General features: G+C 45.1%; 1 protein-coding gene across 1 annotated transcript in view; it reads left to right on the top strand.

The window, feature by feature from the left end:
• Positions 1-854: 854 nt before the first annotated feature.
• The window catches only part of RNF175 (ring finger protein 175), a 53,221-nt gene continuing 33,681 nt past the window's right edge, over positions 855-20,394 (top strand). Inside the window, exons 1-5 of the mRNA XM_041738733.1 lie at positions 855-942; positions 1,425-1,583; positions 1,643-1,905; positions 16,824-16,861; positions 20,047-20,188. Coding sequence (XP_041594667.1) covers positions 855-942; positions 1,425-1,583; positions 1,643-1,905; positions 16,824-16,861; positions 20,047-20,188 — 690 coding nt within the window. The remainder of the gene's footprint in view (positions 943-1,424; positions 1,584-1,642; positions 1,906-16,823; positions 16,862-20,046; positions 20,189-20,394) is intronic.

Consider the following 20,394-nt stretch of genomic DNA (forward strand, 5'->3'; position numbering starts at 1 on the left):
TACCAGTAGGGAAGAAATGGTCTTTTGAGTTTTATTCCCTGATGACTGTTGAGCTGAAATCAGAAGGAAGATGATTTCCTTTGTGCTTACTTACATGTGTCTCCAGTGAAACACGTGGACGTTCCTGGTGTCAGTCATCCAGGGAAGAGAAACTCATACCAGGGAATCAGAACTTATATAATGATAATGGACCAGAATTTTATAGGATAGAAAAAGTCTATTTCCATCCATACCTTGGGGGGCAGGAGCAGTTGACCTAGAGGAATCCAGAGGAATTTGAGACATCCTGGAGTGGAGAAGGAGAAAAATGGCCTTTTCCACCTGAAGAAAAGCCAAGAGCCAGACAGTGAGGCAACATGTCATTATCTTTGTTCTCAGAAATCTGCTGCTCTTTCCATATTCCCATTCTCAGCACCCTCTGCCCAAATACCAAGCTGCTCAAGCCACATGCCTGGGAGCCATCCTTGAGGATCCGTAAATCTTACGTAGTCTATCACCTAAATCTCTTGGCTCCATCCACGTCTCTCCACCTCCCTTCCCCTCCCCGCCATCCCTACACATACGCACATTCACCACCAAGGTCATTGCTGTCTTTAACTGGAGCTACAGCAAGAGCTTTCTGACAGGTCCCCCTGTCTTGAATCACAGTTGAGACCTCCTGCTCACTCTTGAAGCTAAAAGGCAAATTCCCACTGCACCCCCTACTGGGTTTGAAACTTAACAAACGTCTGCACCTGTCTGTGAGTCAATCCTCTCGTGTAAAATGGAGGTAGTAACACCCCTGCCTGGTGGCCTTTGAAAACTGAGTTAACACCGAGTAAAGTACTTGGAATAGGAAGCACTCAGCACAGTTAATGGCACTGGATGTTTGCCTCTACACCAGGCTAGACCAGAAGGTCTACGATGGCCGGGAGGTGTCCGTCTGTTGGTCAGTCCCCACTGGTAGCTCCTTGTAGGTGTTGAAAACAATGAGGCACCACAAGCTGGAATGGAGCGAGCCGTATTTTGTAAGTCAGACCATCTACTTACATGTTCCCTTTTTGTCTATTGCCCTAGCAGTGCACTCCTCAAAGCCTCCCCAAATGTTCCAGATTGTTCCCAGCCATAAGACCAGACTCGGGGATTTCTGAGTGGCTCAGCGGTTGAGCGTCTGCCTTTGGTCCAGGGCGTGATCCTGGGGTCCCAGATCGAGTCCCACGTCGGGCTCCCTGCATGGAGCCTGCTTCTCCCTCTGCCTGTGTCTCTGCCTCTCTCTGTCTCTCATGAATAAATAAAAAAATCTTTAAAAAGACCAGACTCAGCCTTCTGCTGGGGACCCTTCTGTCCCCAAGGGAGGGGACAAAGGCCAGCTGAGGGTGATTTCCCAGGGGCGAGTGCAGGGCAAAGCAGCACAGAGGCCTAAAGGGCCTGCCCTCTCCCCACAGTTGAGTTTCCCTCCCTTGTCATCTTTGGAGGAGCCAAGTGTGACTTCACCGGGGACCTGTCTAGATTATTAAAACTGCGGGTGACAGGGCACAAGGGGCGGCGGGCCCGGGACTGGAAGGCACTGGGCTCCGCACGGCCACCTGAGCTCCTGCCTGCGGGTAAAGGCTTCTGAAGGAAGCAGCCAGAAGGGACCACCCTCCGGTCTCTCGCTCCCCAGCCCGCCGCGCCGCTCGCAGCCTCTGCAGCCCCGCCCCCTGGCGACCTCGCGGGCCCGGCCCGGACGCGCAGCAGCCCCCGCCCACCGCGGGACTGCGGGACCCACCCGGGCTGCCCCAGGGTCCCCGCAGGGCCCGGCCCGGGGGGCCGCAGGCACCCGGGACTCGCCCCACCCGCGCGGCCGGAGAAGGCGCGGCCCAGGGCGGCGGAGGCATGGCCGCGGGGTCCGCGGGGCGCGGGGCGGCGCCTCCCCAGCAGGAGCAGGTGCGGGGCGCGGGGGCCGCGGGGCGCGGGGCGGCGCCTCCCCAGGGGAGCAGGTGCGGGGCGCGGGGGCCGCGGGGCGCGGGGTGGCGCCTCCCCAGGGGAGCAGGTGCGGGGCGCTGGGGCCGCGGGAGCAGGTGCGGGGCGCGGGGTGGTGCCTCCCCAGGGGAGCAGGTGCGGGGCGCGGGGGGCGCCGGGCGCGGGGTGGTGCCTCCCCAGCAGGAGCAGGTGCGGGGCGCGGGGGCCGCGGGGCGCGGGGTGGCGCCTCCCCAGGGGAGCAGGTGCGGGGCGGGGGGCGCGGGGCGCGGGGCGGCGCCTCCCCAGCAGGAGCAGGTGCGGGGCGCGGGGGCCGCGGGAGCAGGTGCGGGGCGCGGGGTGGTGCCTCCCCAGGGGAGCAGGTGCGGGGCGCGGGGCGCGGGTCTGGCCTCCCCAGGCCCACGCGGGCGGGGCGTCCGCAGGTCTCGAGCCTCCCGCCGGGGCGCAGGATGGCGGGGCGGATGACCTCCCGGAAGGTGCTCGTCGCCCCCACCCAGGGAGCCGAACCCTCCCCCTTCTCCCGGCCCCTGCTGCTTCTCCCGCCTGCCCTCCGCTCCCCACCCGGGCCCCTCCCGAGCCTCACCTGCCGCATCCCTAGCTGTTCCCCGTGGTCCCTGCTGGCGGCCCCCCTCCCCGCTCCCCGCAGGAGCCCCAGGGCCCCCGGAAGGCGGAGGGCGGCGGCTGGAGGGTGCTGGGTGGGCAGCGCCTTCGACTGTGGGCTCCGGAAGGGCGCGGGCATCGAGTCCCTCTCTGAAGGCTGGTTAGTGGCGACGGCGCCGAATAAATAAATGTAAAGAGCCCTCCATCAGCTGGTTACAAAAATCATAAAAATAAAAAGCAGATAGTTGGGCTCAGCCCCCAGGGTTTCCAGTTCCTGACTCAGGGATAGTACCTGGCCATCCCTTAGAAGTCTGATTAATTACCAGAGGGGCTAATGCTGACGTTTCCAGAACTCCGGGGCCAGCACTTTCTATCCCCCAGGCTCTCCCCACCCACGCCCTTTCGTGATTTCAAATCTAAGTCATTACTATTTTTCGTTCATAGACGAGTCTTAGGCCATGATCACATGCCAAGAACTGTGCTGCTCGTGGGTAAGGGTAAGCGGGGAGGTAGAGGTAGACCTTTCCTCTGGGAGCTCACAGCCTGGAAAGAAAGTGTAACAAGGATAAAATAACTCATCGAAGGTAGAAGGGATTACTGTCCCCAGAAGAGGTTCAAGTGAAGTTTTGTAGGATTTCTAGGAAGCAAGGAATTGCTTCTGGCAGGGAGGGTGGGCACAGGCTGGCTGATTGGGAGGAGATGGCGTGGCTTTTGTGAGCTGAGCCTCAGATGGATGAGATTCCATGTGGCCAGGAGGGGAGATGAGAGGTCTCTGTGGAAGAAACAGAAATACCAAAACTACGTGGAGATGAAAAAAACTGTTGGGAGATGAGAGGTGAGCATGGAGAAAGGTGGGGTGGGGGTGGATATTCACTGTGACCTGGACAGAAATCCAGGGTTCAGGGTTCGTGAAGCCTAGTCCGAGGGGAAAGCTTGGTAGTGACAAGTCTTTTTTTTTTTTTTTAAGATTTTATTTATTTATTTATTCATGAGAGCCACACAGAGAGAGACAAGCAGAGGGAGAAGCAGGCTCCATGTAGGGAGCCCGATGTGGGACTCGATCCCGGGACTCAGGATCATGCCCTGAGTCAAAGGCAGATGCTCAACCACTGAGCCACCCAGGCATCCCAGTAGTGACAAGTCTTGTACCGTAGTATGCACTGGAGATTTATTTTCTAAAAATGGGGAAGCTACAAGGGAACTCCATGACTTACTTGCTGATTTCAAACCCAAATCAAGTCCTTCACTGTGGGTTTCAGATGAAGAAGTCTGCAAGCTGGGAAGGGCCGGAGACTGGGAGAGTCACTTCTGCAGCTAAGGACTGCTGTCCCTAAGGCTGCTGTCACCGCCTTGCCCACTGCCCTCAGGAGGCATGGTCCTAATGCTGCCCTGGGAGGAACTCAGAGCTTTTCCCTTAATCCCCCAGAGCAGAGCCATGTGGTCTAGGAAACAACAGCCAAGGTGTCACCTGACCTAATCGGTGGCACCGATTAGAAATGCAGAGTCTCAGTCCCCCACCCCAAACCTACTGGCTTCCAATCTGCATTTTAACCAAACCCCTGGGTGACTGCACATCAAAGTTGGAGAAGTGCTAGTTTAAAAAATATATTTTTTAAATTTTATTTATTTATGATAGGCACACAGTGAGACAGAGCGAGAGGCAGAGACACAGGCAGAGGGAGAAGCAGGCTCCATGCACCGGGAGCCCGACGTGGGACTCGATCCCAGGTCTCCAGGATCGCACCCTGGGCCAAAGGCAGGCGCCAAACCGCTGCACCACCCAGGGATCCCCAAAGTGCTAGTTTAAAATAGACTTTATAAGAGCTGAGGATAATGAAAGAAACATAGGTATGATTACTGACCATCCCAACCCCATAAGAATTAACTGAACCCCCTGTATATTACAGGACCCTCTGACTCTAAACCTTCCCCTATTTTTTATTGTCATTCATCATCCTTATTACCCCTTGAAGAATGTCTATATGTTTTTCTGAGAATCTCTAACACCTTGGAAGCTCCAGCAAAACAGGCACTTGATCTGCTTTGCTGGATACTGTATTTCCAGAACCCAGCACAGAGCCTGGCAAATGACAGGGCCTCAGGAAATGTTTATTGGACAAATAAGTGAGTAAATAATAAACCTACAACTTCATGATCTGCCCACCTTCCTGTATACCTCTTTGGGACAAACAACATCTCCCTATTCCCCATCCTCCAACCCCCCCCACCCGCAAGCTATACCCCCTGTGGTCTTTTGATCCAGCTACACACCCTGTCTACTCCCAAGGCTCCTCAAAGTTGAGGTACAAGAGAGCAGACAGGGTGGATCCAGCAGTTCCCTCTTCTGCTTGGCAGCGTCTGATTTTCCTCAGAGGACCCACCTCTGCCCCAACACGGTTCTCTGCCTTGGAGCAGGCCAGACACAACAGGTCCCTCCCCCTCCATCCATGGAAGTTTTGTCCTCACCCAGTGCCATGGATTCCATTACATTAAACACATCTCTCCAAGCTTAACACGTCCCTACCTCCCTCACATAGGTCCCAGGGACAGCAGTAGTTTGAGTTGACTATTCGGGTTTCTCCACACATTCTAGCAAGATTTTCATAACAGATGGATTTTTGTGAGGGAATCATTCAAAGTGGGGACACCAATTTGGAGGCGACAGCTGAGGTGAGAAAGGGTGAGCGCTGGCCCTAGGAGACAGGCATCTTCAAATACAGCGGACCCTTGAACAACATGGGTTTGAACTACACGGATCCACTTAGATGCAGGTTATGTACAGTGCAGTACTGTAAATGCATTCGCTTTCTGATTTTCATAACATTTTCTTTAGCGGACTTTCTCATAAGAACACAGTTGTCATACAGATGACATATGTAATACGTGTTGCTTGGCTGTTTATGTTACTGGGAAGGCTTCTAGTCCTCAGCAGACTGTTAGCTAAGCCTTGGGCAATAAAAGTTATACGCAGATTTTTGACTGTATGGGGACTGGATTGCACCCCTAACCCCTGCATTGTTCAAAGATCAACTGTATATGGATTGAGTACATGATGTGCCAGACAGGGGGTACTCAGGGTGGGGTGAGACAGGTACTAAATCACCAGTGACCATGCAGTGTGGTAGCAATGTTCCCTGGAGAGTGGGCTTCCTGGAGAGGCCTAACCCAAAAGGCTTCCTGGAGGAAGAAGAATCCAGGGCATCCCCAAAGGATGCCTGGGGGTGGAGGAAAAGCGTTCAGGGGAAGGAAGGTACTACTTGGCTGGAGCGAAGGGTATGCAGGGGCTGTGGAGAGAAATGAAGCTGGAAAGAGCCCCAGGAGCCATGTTAGTGACAAGGGCAGCCACTTGGCTTTTGAGCAGGGGATCAAACGGCATCAGTTTGCTTTTCATTGGATCACCCTCCCTGTTCGAAGGGAGAAAAGAAGTGAAGGCAAGAGCCCCTTGTGAAGAACACTCTGCATGCTGAGTTGGATCTCTCTGCGGGCTCAGAGAGGCCTTCCCTTGCCAACCAGTCTAGAGAGTAACAGCCCCTCCCCATGCTGCCTTTTTTTTTTTTTTTTTTTTTTTTAACTACACAACCTGTTTAGTTTCTTCAGAGAATTGACCACATTCGGTCTTTGTTTTCCTTGTTTATTGTCCATACTTTGTCTAGAACACAAGGCTCAGTTCATGAGAACAGGAACCTTGTCTGTCTTACTCACCTTTATTGCATGCCAGCTCCTGCCCGAGTGCCTGGCACCCAGGAGGTAGTCAGTAGATGTTTGTTGAATGAATGAAATGGCAGGAGGTACTGGGTTGGGGGTGGAGGGTTAGGGTCAAGAATGGTGCCCCACAGTTGTGTTTTGAAAGATGGGATGTGGGTCTATTGAGTGAGAAGGGGTGCACTGAGATGGAAGCAGGTTGGATGGAAATTGGTATGTTCAGTGTGGGCCAGGCTGAGTTTGTGTGTCTGAGGGACATCCCAGTGGAGATCTGTGGAAGGCACTTGGAGAGAAGAATCTGAAGCTCAAAAGTGAGCTAAAAGGGGAGGAAAGGTAAATAGGGAAAAAGGACTAGGCAACCGATAGACAAGGAGGAGAAAGGAGAAGCAGCATCAGAATAACTTCTTCTTTTAAATGACATATGTTCATGCAGAATATATTCAATATAGACAAGTATTAAAAAGGAGTAAGTATTCCAGTACACATCAGCCCTCACGGATCATTCCTGTCAGCACTTGGGTGACCATTCTGGACATCTCTTTCTTCTCGATGTTTCTTTATTCTTTTTTTTTTTTTTTACATCAATGTTTCTTTATTCTACGTAACTATATGTTTACATTAATAGGTTTACATTATATACAACTTTTTTAAAGATTTTATTTATTAAAAAAAAAAGATTTTATTTATTTATTCATGAGAGACACAGAGGGGTGGAGACACAGGCAGAGGGAGAAGCAGGCTCCCTACGGGGAACCTGATGTGGGACTCGATCCCTGATCCTGGGATCACAACCCGAGCCAAAGGCAGATGGTCAACCACTGAGCCCCCTATTCAACTGTTTTTTAAGCATGTTTTTTCTCTTAAAATGTCATGGAGATGCTTCTGTGTCAATAAGTATAGATCTGGGCAGCCCAGGTGGCTCAGCAGTTTAGCACTGCCTTCAGCCCAGGGCCTGATCCCGGAGACCTGGGATCAAGTCCCACCTTGGGCTCCCTGCATGGAGCCTGCTTCTCCCCCTGCCTGTGTGTCTGTCTGTCTCTCATGAATAAATAAAAATCTTTAAAATAAATAAATAAATAAATAAATAAATAAATAAATATATGCACAATGATTTTAAGAGCCAATAGATTTCCTTTGTTATAGATGTATCATAACCAATTAACTGATCCCCCACATAGGGGGGTTGACACATAGGTGGTTTCTCAATATCATAAATAAAACTATGAGAACACCTGTGTCATCTTTCCCTGTGTTTTCCTCTTCGCTTCATGAGAGAATATTCCTAGACCATTCTACATAGGATAAACGAACACTTAAAATGTTGACAGGCCTTGCCAAATTTCTGTTCAGAGAAACTGTCTTCATGTACACCTCATACCTGAAGGGCACAGGAAGGCTATTTTCCTCAACAGCACTGGCTGATGACAGCACTAAACGTTTTTCCCTTTTAAATGAAAATTATGTCTTACTGTTATGGACATTTTTTTTCTTTTTAATGTTAATTTTTGTTAAAACTATGGATGCCCACATTTTAAGGAGTCAAATAGTTCTACCAGACTTAAAACAAAAAACCCCAATGGGACCCCATCACCACCCCACTCTTTCCCGTTCCTAATTTCCCACTCTCCAGAGGCAACAACTTTGAACTGTTCTCAGGAACCGGTAGTGGACCCTCCCTGGCAGGTGGCAGGCAGGGGCTCAACACCAAGGCAGCAGCATTCTCATGCTCACAGAAGATTCCAGTGCTCAGAGGGACTTATCCTCCCCAACCCCAGGGATGACCTTCTCACTCTCAGCCCTGCAATAGGGGACATCGAGAAGCAAGAGAGTGCAGGAGCCACCTCCCAGCCCACCCCGTGTGCCCACCTCCCCACCCCCAGGCGGCAGGCACCCTGGGTCCTCTGCCCACAGTAATGAAGTGACATCACCTCCCTGTCGCCCTGGATGTGGGGTCAGGGATAGTGGGCGAGGTGCAGTGAATGGACTCATCCACGGCTGGAGTGAGTGGACAACCCCCCTACCTTTTCCCCTACAATGTCTGCCTGCCCCTTGGCCCCACCAGTCACCTCACTGTCCTAGAGAAGGCAGGGCTGGGGGATTCTGGGATCTAAAGATTCAACTAGCTCTCTCAGTGGACCCCCTGAGGCTCTCCGTGTGACCCCAACCTGGTTTCTGGTCCAACCAAATCCCCCTCAAAGTCCCACAGGTTTTAAACCATCCCTTTGGACAAGGCTCTGACCCTGAGCTCCTCCTGGCTAACCACTTTCACTCCCAAAGTAAAGTTCTAACTTTCATTCTACCCAGGAAAAACAAAAACAAAAACAAAAAACAACTGTTGCCTTTTTTTTTTTTTAACTCTATAATTTCTGGTCTCTACCAGAAATTTTTCGTGGCTGGCACAAAATTTACCAACTGTCTTTAATAGAGCTTAGTCGAACTTTCGTTCATGGCTTAAAAAATTAAAATCACTGCTGTATCCCGTGGGGGTGAGGCTCAGCAAGGTGTCATGAGCTACTTTATGAGTGTGCTTGATACCCGCTCCTTTAAATCATCGGTGATGTTGAGGGCATTCTCACTGGGGCGTGGAGGGTGCGTGTGTAATCTTACTAAGGACTAATAGGAAGGCTAGGACCAAACTTTGTGTTTATGGAGTCTTATGACTCATCCAGGCATTTTCAGGGTCTTGCTTTACTTATTAAACTACATTAACAAGTATATTTATATTGGCACAAATTTATGTAAATGTTAAGTTTGAATTTATTATATATTAAATGGAAGGATGGAGTCAAGGAAGGCCTATCTATAGATTGCAGATTTAAGGGTTGTAATTGTTTTCCTGAATTAGCTAAGGTGTTAAATTTGTTGTATGAATTTTGGATACTAGCATATATATGTTGCATTTACTTAGTCCTGTTTTTGGGGTTTGGTGGGATGCAAATAAGTATATTGTGTACATATAAGTTTATGGGGCGTAAGGGGGGTTTGGTTAAGTTAATGTCTTAGTGTATGTGTGTACGTATGCGCATATGTATACGAAAATTCATATGTCCTTTTTTTTTAGTATTTTATTTATTCATGAGAGAGAGAGACACAGGCAGAGGGAGAAGCAGGCTCCATGCAGGGAGCCCAATGTGGGACTCGATCCCGGGTCTCCAGGTTCACGCCCTGGGCCAAAGGCAGGCACTAGACCACTGAGCCACCCAGGGATCCCTGAAAATTCATATGTCCTGTGACCCTTGACTGAATTGCACCTTATAGTTATGTGATGCTGGTATATGATATTAATTAAGCCTGGCTACACATTATTTGACTGCATCAAGACCTTTACGGTCATAGCTGAGTGATACCAAGTCCCCTCCCCCCTAAAAATTAAAAGATACCAAATGCATGACACCACAGTTATGTGTGATCATGGGCTGATTAGTCATTAGTCCATCGAGATGTCCCATTTGAGAGGATTATAGGATAGGAGTAAAGGAGAACATGGCCCTGAAGTAAGAACCAGAACCAGATGCCAGGTATAGTTTCAGGCTAGAAACCCCCACGTGGAAATGGGCCCAGAGCAAGAAGAACACTTCACACAAGGATTGATGGTTTCTCGAGGCTTGGGGATCAAGCCCTTACTGGACTAAATAAAGAGCAATAGTTCATTTCCAGTTGAAGAGAAATAGTGATTGAATGTATGTCCTTATATAATATTAATATTAATAATAACATGTAACATGCTTATATGCACGGGGCAAACCACTAATGCACAACATACGTAGGGATGTCGAAGACTATGGGCCATTGATGTAGGGCTATGGTAGAGAGGAAAGGGTTCAAGAATGCTGACTTTTGTATTGGTTGGGTAGGTGGGAATGGAAGCTTTTTTAGGCATACAGGCATAGCACATTAGAGTTATAGCAATATATGAATTGAGAAAGTTGTTGGGTAGGATTTGTCTATCAGGGAATAGTTCAAAAAAAGAATTTCAGCTTTGAGTGCTGATGGTGGAGATGATGCTTCTTCCTTGAGTCTTGGGGAAAATGATTATTCTCCATCTTTGGTTTACAAGAACAAAATAATTATTATACTACATAGACTCTTCACTTTAGGAGGTTGTTTTTGATAATGCTAGTGCTTGGTATTAGGATTAGGATTGTGAAATATAGAATTGATACTGTTTGACCAATTATCACTTATATAACTATAAAGGGATGTTCTAGTGGTTGTCCCCCAACTCATGTAATGTGAGCAGGTCTGCTGTTAATCAAAATAAGCATTGGCTAAGTGGTCAAAATATCATTCCACGCTGTTTGGATGTATGAAGTAAGGGGATGATTGCTAGGATTAGGATGGAGAATACTAGGGCGAGCACTCCTCCTAGTTTATTGGGGATGGATCGTAAGATAGCGTAGGCAAATAGAAAATATTATTCAGGTTTGATATGTGGAGGGGTGTTAAGAGGGTTTGCAGGAATACAGTTGTCCGGGTCTCCTAGTAGGTCAGGTGTGAATAGGACTAGTGATGTTAATGTTAGAATAAGGACTGATGCTCCTAGAGTGTCTTTGATTATATAGTAGGGGTGGAATGGGATTTTGTCTGAGTCGGATGAAATTCCTGAAGGATTGTTGGATCCTGTTTCATGTAGGGACAGTAAGTGAACTATAGCTAGGGCAGCAATGATGAATGGGAGAATAAAGCGGAATGCAAAGAATCATGTTAGGGTTGCTTTGTCGACTGAGAAACCACCTCAGATTCATTCAACTAGGCTGGTTCCAATGTAGGGAATTGCTGAAAGTAAGTTTGTGATGACAGTTGCTCCTCAAAAAGATATTTGTCCTCATGGTAAGACATAACCTATGAATGCCGTGGCTATAGTTGCAAATAGGAGGATAATTCCAATATTTCATGTTTCTATGAATACGTAGGAGCCGTAATATAATCCTCGTCCTTTGTGCATAAATAGACAAATGAAAAATATGAAGGCTCCATTTGCATGTATATATCGGATAATTCAGCCGTAATTTACTCGGCAAATATGGATGATTGATGAAAAGGCTGTTGCTGTGTCTGATGTGTAGTGTATGGCTAGGAATAGTCCTGTTGGAATTTGTAGGATTAGGCATAACCCAGTAGGGATCCGCAGTTTCATCATGCTGAAATATTTGATGGTGCAGGAAGATCAATGAATGAGGTGTTAACAATTTTGGCTAGTGGGTGAGTTTTTCGAATGTTGGTCATTAATATTCTTTGTAATTGAACCACAACGATGATTTTTCATGTCATTAGTCATGGTAGATTCCATGTAGGAATAATGATAACATACATTGTCTTTATTTTAAGTATTGTCTTTGTAATAAGTTTAGTGGGTTTTGCCACGAAACCTTCTCTTATTTATGGTGGGCTTGTACTAATTATTAGTGGAGGTATTGGTTCTGCTATTGTGTTGAATTTTGGAGGATCCTTTTTGGGGCTGATAGTCTTTTTAATTTATTTAGGGGGTATGCTTATGGGTTTTGGTTATACGACTGCTGTGGCTACTGAGCAGTATCCTGGGGTTTGGGTTTCTAATAAGGCTGTATTGGCTGCATTTATTACTGGTTTATTATCTGAGTTGTTGACTGCTTGCTATATTTTAAAGGATGATGAGGTTGAGGTCGTGCTGAAATTTAATGGAATAGGTGATTAAGTTATGGTACAAGAGATTCAGGGTTTTTCAGTGAGGAGGCTATGGGAATTGCCGCATTATGTAGTTATGGAACTTGATTGGTGATTGTTACTGGTTGATCATTGTTGACTGGTGTTTTAGTGATTATAAAAGTTACTCATGGTAATTAAGAATTAGTAGGCTAAGGGCTATAGTAATTATAAAAGAGAGAAAATATAATTTAATTAGGCCTTTTGGGTTAGAAATTAAGGGGGAGGATTTTATTTGGAAATAAGAAATTGATTTGGGTAATACATTTTCTAGTCAGATTATGCCTAGGAGTATTAATGCTGATTTTTGGCTTATTAATAGGTTTATTTTTGGTGTGAAGTGGCGTATGATGATAGGATAATAGCTTAAGAGATTGGAGAATTTGAAGAAATTTGCTGGATAATTAAACTTGAGGCCTTGTATTGTGCTCCGAAATCTGTGGATCCAATCATAGTTTTACACCAATCGTTCTGGAAATAGCCCCACTTTCATATTTCGAAACTTGTTCTGCCTTAATGCTATATAATCATTGAGAAGCTATAAAGCATTAACCTTTTAAGTTAAAGACAGAGTTTAAGCCTCTCCTCAATGAAATGCCACAATGAGATACATCAACTTGATTCATCACAATTCTCTCAATAATTTTAACCCCATTCATTATATTTCAACTAAAAATTTCAAAACACTATTATCCAAAATCCAGGATTAAAATCAATAAAACCATCAAAATAGTCCACACCTTGAGAAAACAAATGAACGAAAATTTATTCCCCTCTTTCACTACCCCAACAATAATAGGACTCTGTATTGTAATCTTAATTGTTATATTTCCAAGTATCCTATTTCCCTCACCTAACCGTCTAATCAACAATAGTCTCATCTCCATTCAACAATGATTAATTCAACTAACATCAAAGCAAATAATAGCTATCCACAATCAAAGAGGATGAACTTGAGCTCTTACACTAATTTCACTCATACTATTCATTGGCTCAACTAACCTACTCAGATTATTACCCCACTCATTTACCCCTACCACACAATTATCTATAAACCTGGGAATAGCCATCCCTCTATGAGCAGGGACAGTTATTACCGGTTTTCGATACAAATCCAAAGCATCTCTACACATTTCCTGCCACAAGGAACACTGCACCCCTCCCCCTCATCCCAATACTTGTAACTATCAAAACTATCTGCCTATTTATTCAACCCATAGCCCTGGCTGTACGATTAACAGGTAACATTACTGCAGGTCACCTACTAATTCACCTTATTGGAGGAACTACTCTTGCTTTAATAAATATTAGTACTACTACAGCTGTCATTACCTTTATTATTTTAATCCTATTAACCATTCTCGAATTCACCATGGCCTTAACTCAAGCCTATGTTTTCACCCTGCTAGTGAGTTTATATCTACATGATAACACCTAATGACCCACCAAACTCATGCTTATCACATAGTAAACCCAAGCCCATGACCGCTAACAGCAGCTCTTTCAGCCCTTCTTATGACTTCAGGCTTAATCATACGATTTCACTTTAACTCAATAGCCCTACTAGCATTAGGGCTGACAACCAACACACTAACTATATATCAATGATGATGAGATGTCATCCAAGAAAGTACATTCCAGGGATACCAGACTCCCATTGTCCAAAAAGGACTGTGCTATGGAATAATTTTATTTATTGTATCAGAAGTATTCTTCTTTGCGGGATTCTTCTGAGCTTTTTACCACTCTAGTTTAGGTCCAACCCTCCAACTTGGGGGCTGCTGGCCGCCTACAGGCATCGTTCCCCTTAATCCCCTAGAAGTTCCACTACTCAACATCTCTGTTCTCTTAGCCTCCGGAGTCTCGGTGACCTGAGCCCACCACAGCCTTATAGAAGGAAACCGCAAACACAGACTCCAAGCCCTATTCATCACTATTTACCTAGGTGTTTATTTTACACTTCTTCAAGCTTCAGAATACTACAAAACATCTTTTACTATCTCAGATGGAGTCTATGGCTCTACCTTCTTCATAGCCACAGGATTCCACGGATTACATGTAATTATTGGCTCAACTCTCCTCATTGTCTGTTTCCTTCAACAATTATATTTCCATTTTACATCCAACCACCATTTCGGATTCGAAGCTGCTGCATGTTACTGACATTTTGTTGATGTAGTCTGATTATTCCTATAGTTTCTATTTACTGATGAGGATCCTACTTCTTTAGTATCAGCTAGTACAATTGACTTCCAATCAATTAGTTTCAGACAAACCCTGAAAAGTAGTAATAAGTATAATATTAACCTTAATTATCAATGTATCCCTAGCGTCTTTACTTGTAATAATTGCATTCTGACTTCCTCAACTAAATATTTAGTTTGCAGCTAAGGCAAGTCCCTATGAATGCGGTTTTGACCCTGTGGGATCTGCATGTCTACCCTTCTCCATAAAATTTTTCCAGTACTTAAGAATATTTTGTCCACTAAATGATTACTAAAACATTTACCCATATTTTCTTCTAGTGCTTTTAAGACTTTCTTTTTTACATTCAAATATTTGGTACATCTGGAATTTATTTTGAGATGTGGAGTGTGGATCCAGCTGTATATATATTTTTTCAAATGCCTAACCAGTTGTCTCAGCAACATTTGTCGAACAATCCACTTTTTTTTCTCGCTGATTTGAAGTGACTCATTTATCATGCGTACTTGGATCTGTTCCTGGACCAGTAATACTTTTAATTAATTTCTGTGGCTTTATTGTGCATTTCAGTACCTGGCAGGCCAAATGTCCAGTCTTTACTCTTCTCTTGAGTTTTCCTCACTATCCTTAGACATGCTCATCTTTCCAGATGAATTTTAGTATCATTTTAATTTCCAAAATAAATCCTCATAAGATATTGAATGGGCTTGCATAATAGCATAGCAGAAAAAAATTTGTCAAAAAGTACACTCCACCCTAGAAAAAAAATATTGTACTACGGGGGACTATTACTAGAAAAGAGATGTCTCCAAAAATATCATTATCATCATCATCATCATCATCATCATCATCATCATATTCACTTTATCCCCAGGAAATGAGTGTTTTTCAGTATACTTGATCTAACAAAGTTCTTACTTGTGTTTAGTAGAAATCTTTTCAGCTATAATTTCTACTCCCTAAGCTTTCCTGGTCTTCAGTAGAATAATTTATCATGCTTCATTAAAAATGACTTGTAATCTGGTGAATAGTTACACATTTATGCCCAGGGCTATATAACTAGTCATAGGCAAAAGTAATTTTTCTTCTCAACTAAAGACTCAGTTCCCTTTTTAAAATTGATTTTAATAAGAAGCACTGTGAACCCCAAGATGCTGAATAGCAAAAAGAGAAGTAGAAGAGAGTAGTAGAAGTAGTAAGTTATAACTTCTATTGAGATAATTGGCCCTTGGGTTGAGCACCAACAAATCTTATTTATACTCACAACAGTCCCAGCAAAGCTAACAAGAGGAGCTATTCTATCAATCCCCATTTTCTAATAAGGAAACTGAGACAATCACAGGCTATTGATGTGCCCAATGTTACCCAAGGAACGAGTTAGCTCAACGTCCAGTGCTGGCGGTGCTAAATGGGTGCATCATTCATGGCTCTAAACCCATAACAATGTTCTCTACCCCAAAACACCAATCAGCAGAGAGGGACCTGTCAGGTAGGGACTCAGGTGCTGCTACTCCCTAAGGGTTGCCACTAAGGCTTTGCTCCTAGAGGGCAGCATGAAGCCCAGCTGTTCTGACCTCTGTTTGAATATCAGGGACCACCTGATGGGATCATCCAGGAGCAGGGAGCCATAGAGAAGCTGCCAGCATCACTTGCTGCTTTCCCTACTTCCTCTTTCCTGGCATTAACCTGGCAAGTCCTGGCATTGTGCAAATATTGCCCAAGCCCCTACTTAGCTGTATTATCTGAAGTCTTGTTCTCTCTTCTAAGAGAATCCCTCAAGCCTCTGGCAGAAGCACAGATTTTATTATGGAATCTTTACCAGAGCCAGAGAAACCTAGATTGAACTATAAATGGCATTGTTTTTTCCCATTTGTCAAACTTGCTGATGCCATTTGAAAAAATATATAGAAAAAAACCTAGGTAGTATCATATTTGTGTAACAAATGTTATATTTGCCTTCCCTTCTTTGCCATCATTGGGGATCTTAGCTTTTAACATATAGAACTAGGGATTAAGCTCTCTGTGCTCTCCATAAAAATTATAAGTTATACCTTTTCAAGGATTGCCTTAAATGCTCCAAATAACCAAATGTAGTGGATTAGCAGTGATCGAGGGGAGGCAGGCAGCCTGTGGCTACAATCTGTAGGTCTTACAAAAGCACTTCCTAGGGTAGTCTCTATGCTCTCCAGCTCAGTCTGCAAGGGCAAGGCCTTAAATTAAATAAGCAGGACACAAAAAAATGCTCTAAACAGGTAGAGCCTCTGGTCAGCTCTGTCTCCAAAACCTTGAATGTGGAGATATTTATTCATTGACATCACTGGGGACACCAGCAAGAGAGATTCTCTGGGATTCACATATATCTCAAAAGCCAGGGTGACGCTGCCTATTGGGAGGCCACGCTCTACAACCTTGACTAAATTGCCAGGTAAACTACAGAAATGAAGCTGCGTCCGGTTCTCTGACTTAGGAGCAGAATCAAATATTTATTAATAGTAATCTTATTACCCTTTTGTTTTGGGGTGTGTGGGTGTGTGTTACTTCCATAAGCAAATATTCTACTAGGGCTATCATCTTAAGTTATTCTAGTGCTAGAAAACATCACTATTTTTCATGGTTTGGGTTTTCCATTTAATGCTGTAAAATACAAGCTGCAAAAACAAAGAAATTTTGAGAAGGGCTCTTTTTGTTTCTTTCAGATCTCTCAAACAAAGCTTTCTGTGGATGATGAGTGGAAGTAAGTGATTAATATATTTTTTACAGCTGTTATACTAAAAATTACATTTCCACCTTAGCATTTTGAGAAATTAAACAAAGCATGATTTATTTGTAAATACCTTGAGCTACAGAAGTTGGGTTAGCATAGCATGTATGGGCAAAGATAAACCAACACCACAGGGATTCCATGTTTCCTACAGTGTGTTCCATGCAGTCCTACAAAGCTGGATTTGTATGTCCTTCAAAATAAGGCAGTGTCAAGTCAGTATTTATTTTAGGCACAAGATCCATATGGTTTTCTTTATATGCTATTTCCCCTGTGTTCTGGTACTTACTACGGGGCCATTAGGGCCCTTGGGCACCAAATGAAATGAAATATAAATGAAAAGTTCCTCCTTTTTTGCATGATGGTAATCAATTCTGAATGTATTCCTAATCAAAATAGGAAACACTTACTATATTTGCATACTACTTTATACTTTGCAAGGTACATCCACATAGGTTAACCATTTCATATTTGAGATGTGTTTTCATTATATATACACAAAAGAGATGAATGTCAAAAAGCATATTTTGTTTTATATCCATGCAAGTCCATTTTAGACCGATGATAAATTCACTCTTCTATCTACATGGCATAAGTTGAAAGTCTATTCACTGAAAAGAATATTAAATAGCTATTTTGGGTTAGGGACTGTAAAAACTATAAGTGCTTGTACCTTTTGTTTTTCTTCACTTCCCATTTCTTCAGAGAAATGAGTGCATTTTTTAATGAGCTTCTGAAAATCAGTCTTGTCCCTTAAGCTCAGCTTCCAACACACACAGACCGTTAACAATGTAATTTTATTCAGACTGCTTACCTGATACGGACTTGAGCCTCTTCATTTGATAAACGTAGGGGTTTCAGCACATCTAGTGTACCTTCCAGCATTAAGGCTCTAAGATTCCATCTCAAAGAAGCTCAACTCAGGCAGGATCATTTACTAGGCTCCGCAGGCTCATTTCCACACATCTCCAGCAGGGGGCACCCTCAGTGCCCTTTTCGGAGGCACTTGGTACTTTACTCTTTAGAGCAGCTGGATAAATTACTGGTAAAGGGGGAGAACCCAACCGCAGACCCAATGAGTGCCTTTAAAAGGCCACAGTCTTATAGCACAGACTGTTACCCTGCAGTGTTTTCTAATCGGTACATTAGATGCACACTATAGCCAGTCGTAAGTGGAAACTTCAAGAGATTTTGTGACCTATGGTGCCCCACTGGGGTGAAAAATAATGCTAACCACTATTTATAAAGTACTTGATTGGCAACATTCATAATTTTCCCACTGTCCCTAATCTTGACCCTGGACTGCTGGGTCTTCCTGTAGCCCAGTGGTTCTCGATCTTGGCTGCACCTAAAACTCACATGTGGATCTTGAAGTGCCATACCAGTACCACAGCCCTGGTGGCTTAAACAACAGAAATTTATTTTTTCACCTTTCTGGGAGCCAGAGGTCAAAGGTCAAGGTGTCCCAGGTTTGGTTTCTCCTGACACTTCTCTTTGGCTTGCAGATGCCTGCCTTCTCACTGCATCTTCGCACAGTCTTCCCTCTGTGTGAGTTTCTATCCAAATATCCTCTTCTTCAATGGACACGGGTCAGATTGGATTAGGGCCCATTAAGTGATGGCATTTCACCTTATTTGCCTCCTTAAATTCCTGTCTCCACATACAGTCACCTGAGGAACAGGGTCAGGGCTTCAACATATGAATTCAGGTGGGCACAGCTCAGCCCAGAATATGCAGAAACGGTCATTTGATTGATCTGGGCACAGGTTGGACAGTGGGACTTTTAAAAGCTCCCCAGTGGGCAGGCTGGGTGGCTCAGCGGTTTAGCGCCGCCTTCAGCCCAGGACCTGATCCTGCAGACCCAGGATCCAGTCCCACATCAGGCTCCCTGCATGGAGCCTGCTTCTCCCTCTGCCTGTGTCTCTGCCTCTCTCTCTCTCTCTCTCTCTCTCTCTCTCTCTCTCGCTCTCACTCTCTCTCTGTCTCTCATGAATAAATAAATAAAATCTTTAAAAAAAAAAAAAAAGCTCCCCAGTGACAGGTGCCTGGTGGCTCGGTCGGTTAAGCATCTGCCTTCGGCTCAGGTCATGCTCCAGGGTCCCTGCTCCAGGGGAGCCTGCTTCTCCCTCTGCCTCTCCCTGCCATTCCTGCTCGTGCTTGCACGCTCTCTGTCTCGCTCTCTCTCTGTCAAATAAACAAATAAAATCTTTAAAAAAAAAAAAAGCTCTCTAGTGATTTCCAATTTGCAGCCAACATCAAGAACCACTGCTCTCAGCTTTATCTGAAGCCACCTCTGCTATAGGAACTTAAACCAGGTGACATACTGCTATAGTGTCTCCTCTACCGTTATACAGACCCAGAGTCCAACTAAAAACTGAGATACTCAGCCATCCTCCAAACGTTTATGCCTGCCTAAGGTAATAGTTAGGCTTCTTCTTTCTCCTTATAATAAAATAAAAATGTATACAGCTCCTTCAGGAGTTTTCTGGAGCCCTTTAGGTAATATTCGGTCCATTGGCACCATCTGCAGGATATCCTTTTATTTCAGAATATTAAAGGTTACTTGAAATTACCATGATTTTAGTATTTTGACTTTCAAACATGGCAATTTCATGTTTTAACCTAGTAATTATTATGCTTCTTTGTTTAAGAACAAATAAAATAACATGGATGTTGCAGTTCTCGAACAATCTCATGAAATACAGAGGGATCATATTTTAAGTTTGCAAAGGAGGATACTGAGGTGCCGAGAGGATGAGTGACTTCCATGGGTCTGTGTGGCAATGACATAGCAGATCAGGGACTGGTATCCCCCAGTCTTTCCAGAGCCCATCCCTGCCTTTTTTTTTTTTTTTTTTTTTTTACCCATCACTTAACGTGAAAGGACAAGGCTGAGACCAAAACCACACAGGCTAGCTAAGGCTGAGAGGAACTGGTTCCCCTGCTGCACTCAGGCTCCTCCCCTCTGCCTCCCCCTCCTCAAGCCTGGGTGTAAAGGAAAAACCAAGAAAAACTTAGGAAAACCATAATCAAAGCTTAAAACCCCCTATGTTTGAAATCTCCGATGGCTTTCTACGAGCCCAGACATTTCTTTTCCCCCTAAATGTGCTGTGCAAGGGTTGAAGGCTTTTTCAGATGACCTCATTTACTGGTTGCAGCCTGCAGCAGGAGAAGATGTACAGGATGCACCGCGGCCATGAGTCCATGCACGTGGAGATGATCTTAATCTTCCTCTGCACCCTGGTCATCGCCCAGATAGTGCTGGTACAGTGGAGACAGAGGCACGGCCAGTCCTACAACGTGAGTTGCCCCCCCGCCCCGGGGCCTCTGGGAGCCTGCTCCTCCTCCTGCCACATCCCTCCCTTCTCACCACTTTGAAGGAAATGCTTTGGTTTCAGTCAGTGGTTCTCGACAGGGTGCAGTTTCACCCGCAGGAGATACTTGGCAACATCTGGAAGCATTTTTGATTGTCATGCCTTAGTGGGAGCGGGGGGAAGAGGATGGGA

This window comes from Vulpes lagopus, chromosome 23 (genome assembly GCF_018345385.1).
Source record: "Vulpes lagopus strain Blue_001 chromosome 23, ASM1834538v1, whole genome shotgun sequence".
Classification (NCBI taxonomy): domain Eukaryota; kingdom Metazoa; phylum Chordata; class Mammalia; order Carnivora; family Canidae; genus Vulpes; species Vulpes lagopus.